This window comes from Amblyomma mixtum, chromosome 4 (assembly GCF_055824585.1).
Source record: "Amblyomma mixtum isolate Tamu chromosome 4, ASM5582458v1, whole genome shotgun sequence".
NCBI lineage: Eukaryota > Metazoa > Arthropoda > Arachnida > Ixodida > Ixodidae > Amblyomma > Amblyomma mixtum.
In genome coordinates this window covers 21011435-21018925 of record NC_143015.1, presented here as the reverse complement: position 1 = coordinate 21018925, position 7491 = coordinate 21011435, and the positions used below count along the sequence as shown (strand labels likewise).

The window sequence follows — 7491 nt, the reverse complement described above, 5'->3', positions numbered from 1 at the left end:
GCCGCTAAGCAGGGAGAGGGCAATTTTGGTTGTGCACCTTGGATTGGGACGTATGTGCACGAATTCCGATTTGCTCGGGGAGCACTCAAGGCCGCAGCGGTGTGCATAATCGTCCACAATAGCCGCCGCTTGCTGCAGGTTGGCCTCGATTTCTCCAACCGAACCGTGTGTTGCCCAGAGGGTGATGTCGTCCGCGTACAGGGCATGCTGCACACCCGGGACCTCACCCAGCAGGGTAGGGAGCTTCACCATGGCCAGATTGAAGAGAAGAGGCGAGAGGACTGTTCCCTGTGGAGTCCCTCGCATACCAAGTTGGTACGGGCCATGTTCACTGTCTTGGAGTCGGATATATGATTGCCGATCTGTGAGGAGTTGCTTAATGTATTTTAATGTGTTGTACCCACAGTTCACTTGGGACAGGTGGGAGAGGATGATATCATGTGTCACATTGTCGAAAGCACCCCGCAAGTCCAATGCGAGGACCACCTTGTCATCGCTAGGGTGCTCGACGGGATCAAGAATCTCTCTATGAAGTTGCAGCAGCACATCTTGTGCGGACCGGTGTGGGCGGAACCCGTACATGGTGCCTGCAAAGGCGTTGTGCGTTTCTAGGTAGGTGGATAGTCTGTCACGAACCATGGTCTCCATCAACTTCCCCACACAAGAAGTGAGAGATATGGGCCGGAGGTTGTCAGTGTTGAGAGGTTTGCGTGGTTTTGGTATGAATGTGACGAGAGCAGTCTTCCAATCCACTGGGAGAGACGTACCTGCCGTCCAGATGGCATTGAAGTATTCGAGCAGCCGCTCGTAGGCCGGTTCGGGTAGGTTAGCGAGAAGTTTCACAGTTACCTTGTCCTTGCCCGGGGCTGTCCCTCGTTTCATTTTGGCCAGGGCCGCTTTCAGGTCGTGAAGCTGGAACGTTCGATCCAGCTCAGAACCTGCATACGAGTACGCCGGACCACGCGAATCCTGGTCTGTGTACAGATATTTGTCTCGGAGCGCGTCAGCCAGTTTGGCTGTGTCTCCGTTGAAGGTGTGAATTGCTCGTTGAAGATGTTTTTGTGTTTCGGTGCGGGTTTGGGTCGGATCAATGAGGGCGCGGAAAAGGCGCCGCGTGCTCCGGCTCGACATTTGCCGAGCAGCGGTGTTGCATCGGTCTACCCAGCGGCGGATCGACAGATTGGCCTCTTACATGTCGAGCGTCAGGCAGCGCTGCGTTTGGACGCTCAGTTTCTCGCTCGGCGCCGCTTCTAGCAGGGCTCGAAGCAGCCCCTCTACTGTGAACCAAGACATTACTAAGAGTATAGCGCACTTTCTTCTCTCAAGCCGCCAAGTAGGCGAGTAGCTGTATTTGTGAGTCTATGACGAGAATAGTGAATGTGTTAGTGCTTAAAAGAACGTCTTGCTGGGCAAGTTGGTAACTGTTCATCTTTGGTTACAGGCGCGAAAAAAGAGGCAACACAAGGCAGAAAGACAGACGTCCCGTCTTTCTGTCTTGTGTTCTCTCTTTTTTCGCGCCTGTAACCAAAGATGTGTTAGTGCTGCTCCCTCGTGGTGTCTCGCAGTTTGCATGGACACTGTACGTACAAAGGTGTAATGACGTTAAGAATAAAACGCCAATATTGTTCGCGTTTTTCAGAATTTTATACCTGTTAAATGTGCAGCCGCCGCGGTGGCTCAGTGATTATGGTGCTCGGCTGCTGACCCGAAAGACGCGGGGTCGATCCCGGCCGCGGCGGCCGAATTTAGATGAAGGCGAAATTCTAGAGGCCCGTGTGCTGTGCGATGTCAGTGCGCGTTAAAGAACCCTAGGTGCTGTAAATTTCCGGAGCCCTTGACTACGGCGTCCCTAGTAGGCTGAGTCGCTTCGGGACGTTAAACCCCGCAACCCAAACCACACCTTTTAAATGTTTCCCTCGGTGTATGATGTTTCGGGAGTTTATGTTGTATATATATCCTATCCTATCCTACCGGTACTCACCGATGTGGCAGAACCTTGGAGGCTAACAAAAAGGGTTCAGCTTAAGTTAAGAACAACGCAGCGAGCTATGGAAAGGAAAATGATAGGTGTAACGTTAAGAGATCGGAAGAGGGCGGAGTGGGTGAGGGAACAAACGCGGGTTAATGACATCTTAGTTGAAATCAAGAGGAAGAAATGGGCTTGGGCAGGGCATGTAATGCGAAGGAAGATAACCGCTGCTCCTTAAGGGTAACGGAGTGGATTCGAAGAGAAAGCAAACGTAGCAGGGGACGGCAGAAAGTTAGGTGGGCGAATGAGATTAAGAAGTTTGCGGGGATACAATGGCGGCAACTAACAATGGACAGGGTTAATTCGAGAGACATGGGAGAGACCTTTGCCCTGCAGTGGGCACAGTCGAATTGATGATGACGATGATATGTGCGTTCCATCACCCTGCTTAAATTTCCGGACCAAAATTTCCGGATCAGTAAATAGGAAAACAAATGCATACAAATTACGCAACGTCTTACACGCCGTAAGTGTTAGACACTTTTTGGTTAATTTCCCCAAGTGTTAATTTCATTTGTGCAATTGCATCTTGCAACTGTTACGTCCCGATCGATAATTTTACACCGGGAGCAAAATAGTGCAAACTCAAAATTACCGATTGAATGATTTAATTCAAGGGGACGGCATTAAGTTGATCAAGTTTCTGACATTTCGCGCGGTCATCAGATTGCTATTAGAAGGCTTCACGGTGTCCAGAAGAGCAAAGGCAGTCACCGAGCTAAGATCAGTTTCATAAGGGCGTGACTGGTAGCCTTTGGCGGTTGCAACTATTCTGACAGCGCGGGCGCCGCTCGGTGGCTGCTGTCTTCTTCGAGTGGCGCGCAGTGCCTCCACCCGAGTGGCGTGTAATTGAGGTGGTCAGGGAGTGCGGGCAGCCGGCGATGCCGTGGTCGTCTCGGTCGACGTCGTCGCCGCGTACAGGGTCGCCATGCCACGGGTGCCGCCACCGCCGGAGCTGCTGCTGCCTGCGGTCACCGAGCGCGATTTCAGTCGTGGCTTTTGAATTCAAGTAAAACTCTAGTTTGCGCGAATTGGCTGATGTTTAAAGAAAAAACTCGTATTGGCGCAAGAAACGAGGACACAGAAGGCACACAAAAGACAGAACTGACGCCAACTTGCAACAGGGGTTTATTGCACCAAGCCTGCTTGTACTTATCAATTGCCGATTGATATGAACAACGCCGATGCATTTGTTGATACGGCTTGGTTGTGGTACAAAAGGCAGGCTTGATGCAATAAACTCCAGTCGCAAGTTGGCGTCAGTCTGTCTTTTGTGTGCCTTCTGTGTCCTCGTTTCTTGCGCCATTACCAGTTTTTTTTTTCTCCTCAATTCAGCGTTTGTTTTTTCGCCGATGCTGCGAGTTTTGCGGGGCACAGCCTTCGAAAACCGATAATTTCACAGAGAGAACTGCGCGCTTCCCACGCGGCAAACGGCAACCGCGCCCTGTGTCTCTGACCGACATCTGTCGCGTTCAAGAGAGTACCAGCTCAAGGGCTCAGTCGTGTCTGTACCAGAACGACTGCTGTGCCTGTGGCTAACTAGGCGCAACCGTCGCTGAGCAGCCGTGTATCTCAGTTTGCTTCGGCGTAATGTCTCAGTAGAAATTGTTAAAGAGGGCATCGCAACCCACACGTAAAGAGCACAACGGGTATGTGGTGCGCTAACTTGTATACCCAAATTGTGTATCGGGCCCAGTTGTTTCAAGGTTGACGGCCTTGCTGAACCGTACACTATTCAACCATAGTCTAAGGGGAGGGCACAACAGAGCGATAAATTTGCAAACGGGATGCCCTATCAGGAGCCAAGTGTTTGCCTGACTAGTGCACTGCACGGGCTCGGGCCGGCCCGAAAGCCCGGGCCCGGCCCGGCCCGCGGGCTGGGCCGGGCCGGGACATGATCAGTTTAGCCGGGCCTGGGCCGGGCCCAGGCCTCAAGTTGCGGGCCCGGGCCGGGCTCGGGCGTAAAGCTGCGGACCCGAGCCGGGCTTGGGTCCGTATAGAAACGGCTGGTGTCCGACTATTCATTCACTATTGCAGAGTGAAGTACATAACTGTGGCATTGGAGCAGCGATACGGATGAGCTATGGGTTATAGTACGGGCTGAGAAAAAAAACTAAGCTTTATTCTTTGACTTATTTATTTCCTCATTTCCACGCCGTGGTGGCTTAGTGGTCAAGGCGCTTGATTACTGAGCCAGGGAACCAGGGTTCGCTCCTAGCCTCGGCGGCCGCCTTTCTATTCAGGCGACAGCGTGACAGCCATGTGCCATCTTTGTCAGAAGTAACCAGCCGGCATGGTTTGCTTCTAGCTTGTATAGTGGAGCCCATGCGACTTTCCTAAAGACCAAAAGTTGTTGGAAGGTAAGAAGACCCCCCCGTCCTTACCTTTAACGACCACAACAGCTTCAAGGAAGCTGTAAGGGCTCCACTGTACGAGCTAGAAGCAACCATGCAGCGTGGTTACTTTTGACAAAGACTGTACTTTGTAGTTGCTCGTTGAAGAAACCCAGGTGGTGGAAATGATCCGGAGCCCTCTGCTTCGGTGTCTCTTACAGATTGACTCCCCTTGGGCCCTTAAGACCCACAAATATAGCTTTTATTTTATAGCTATATTTTTCTCAAGTGAGAATTGACAAACTAAAGCGCGTTTGGTTTTCTTTTTGATCATCTGACCGGAACGTCTCATAAATGAAATAGCCACAAAAGCTCATGAGAGTTTGTAAATCTCATCTCATAACCACATCTATCCCTCCTCGCTTCTTCAGCCTGGTTGACATGACAGACGTTTTGCCCTGTAAGTTATCACGTGATTCACGCGTTATCTTCTGCTCCACCAGCAAGAGAAAAATTTCACCGGTCTTAATCAGCCACTGATCGTTCGTCATCCCAAAACATACCTATACACTATCAGAAATGCATTCATGAAGGACATATTAGTTTAGGACGCTTATAGTCTCCAAACCGCACAAAGTGAAACACTCATGCCTTTTAGCTTTTCATTTCTGCTGAAAGGCGACCAGTTCGGCTATGAATTCAGCCTGTGAGATCGCGTTCACTAAAAAAAATAATTCCACTGCTTGCTAGGCAGCTTTAATGTTTATACTTGGCGGGCGGCAAAATATCACTGATTAAAATCATGGGCGAATGAAAAGTAGTCTATTACGCGCGTGTGTAGCCCTTTTTATTTGGCTCTCGGAACTTCCGAGTTTGTCTTCGCGCACCTACACGAGATCGCTGTCCAAAAGAGGGCCTGGCGAGCACTACTCTTAATCACTTCCTTCTGGGATAAAAAGAAACAACTTTCTGCAAGCCAAACTGTGGTTTCAGAACCTTTGTCGGCCAGTCTCTTGTCGGTCTAGTAGCAGTCTACTTGCTCAGAGTGAGCAGTATACCTCAAGCGTTACTGTGAAACGGGCCGGGCCGGGCCCGTGCTGGGCTTCACTCCGGGATTCACGGGCCGGGCCGGGCTCGCCAGAGCGATAATTTAGCGGGCCTGGGCCGGGCCCGGGCTTGAAGCCGCGGGCCTGGGCCGGGCTCGGGCTTCAGGTCTCGGGCCCGGGCCGGGCTTGGGCCTCAAATTGAGGCCCGTGCAGTGCTCTATGCCTGACAGGACTTTGAGTATGGTCGGACATTGGAAAGCTTTCTTTTCCAATGTGTCAGGCAGGAAAGTAAATTTTTTGTCAAAAGTATGCCATGAAGTCTGTGTTAATTTTTATTTGTAATTCGGTTTCGTTCAGATGTAGTGTGGGATCTGTCTGTAAGCCTCGTTTATTGATAAGAGGATGGCCACTGTTTTGTGTGGAGAAAAGCGGAAACCATAATTGTTCGCCCATGTTGCCAGTTCCTTTATTGTATTTGTCTTTCGCATGGTGATACGTAGGAGGACGTGCAAGCTTTCAGAAGATCGTCTACATAGACTGATTACGTAATGGACCTTGGGATTATTTTGCGAAAAGAATTCAGCTCTAGAATAAAAAATGTGCTTAAAATACACCCGTGAGGTACCCCAACCTCTTGAATGAAATCCCTCGAAAGGGTTGAACCTAGGCGTACATTGAACGAACGGCTAGACAAGACTTTTACGCATTTCAACATGCTGCCACGAGTGCCAAGCTCAGCAAGGTCATGAAAAGTCCCGAAACTGCGCGTTGTGTCATATGCCTTCTGTAAGCCGAAAAAGGGAGCAAGACTGTGTTGTTTGTGTACAAAACGTTCTCGGATTGTGTTTTCAAGGCGTTCTCCTTTTTTTAAAAAAATATGGCCTGTTTTAATTACTCTTTTTTTTTTGAAAAGCAGAAATTTGGGCAAGTTGGTACGTATTCATTTTTGAAACAGCGCAACAAAGACGGGACGTGGAAACTGAGGGGTAAAGACATGTGCCATGATTCGGGTATTTTCCCCGATACCCAAACTTTGTCAAAAAAACCTTAGAAGAGCCCCAATGGCAGGTTCAGAGAGATGGGCTAGCATTTTACAATGTATTTCGTGAGGGCCGGATGCAGTCTTTTCCCCAGCGGGCAATACTGTATGGCTTTATTTCACTGTAATTAAATTATGATATGATTTGCTTGTACTGTCAGTTGTCGGCTGTGTTTGTTTTTCGGCTTTGGTTTTGTATTATAAAAATGATCCTGCGTAGTGTGATTAACTGGGAACTGGAGAAAAATCTTCTCCCAAAATGTGTGCTTGTTGTTTTAATTCTGTCTTTTCAGGGGCTGTCAGGAGGGAAGTGTGAATGGGGAGTAGCTGCCAGCGCAATTTCGAACCTTCTCCCACATTTGTTTTGAAGGTGTTTAGTTAACAATGGACCATACGTATTTTTCCCACGAAGTTTTTTGGCACTGCGACAGGTACACCTGGCTTTCGCTGTCGCCTTTTTAAACTTTATGAGATTCTCTTCTGTTCGAATTATGCCCCAGGCGTTGTTTTATTTCTTTTTGTTTCTTTATGTTCTTTAGTATATCAAACTTTGTGATTTTGGTTTCATTTCAAGGGAGAAAACCAGCCAAAAAAGACGGAAAAACAAGAAGAGAACGACAGAGGACAACGGCTGGACTAACAACTGAATTTTTCATTGAGTACAGACCGCCAAGTAACCACCACGCATGCGCCAAGGCAACACTCAAACATGATCACTCAAATAATCAAATTCTTTTGCCGTTAATGCTATCGATGGTGAGCTGACGCAAGCATCACCATGTTTGGCAATCTGGAAGGCTCCAAAGATTTCACGAGCCTTCCGTGTTTTTCCGCAGCCCAGGATGGTGACATCTGCGAAACGTGGGGAACATTTTCCGGGACATCTACTGCAATGCAGAGCAAGATTACCATCTTCACCAGCGCCGACTTTTGTTCTGTGCTTGCGCAACCTCTCGTTCACACCTGTGTCGTTCTCTTCTTGTGTTTCCGTCTTTTTTGGCTGGTTTTCTCCCTTGACATGCCTTACCAACAGGCCCACCATTC

General features: G+C 49.2%; 1 protein-coding gene across 1 annotated transcript in view; it reads right to left on the bottom strand.

The window, feature by feature from the left end:
• Positions 1 to 2887: 2887 nt before the first annotated feature.
• LOC149345832 (uncharacterized) overlaps positions 2888 to 7491 on the bottom strand; it is a 73872-nt gene continuing 69268 nt past the window's right edge. The window contains exon 3 of the mRNA XM_089541207.1: positions 2888 to 2994. Coding sequence (XP_089397333.1) covers positions 2888 to 2994 — 107 coding nt within the window. The remainder of the gene's footprint in view (positions 2995 to 7491) is intronic.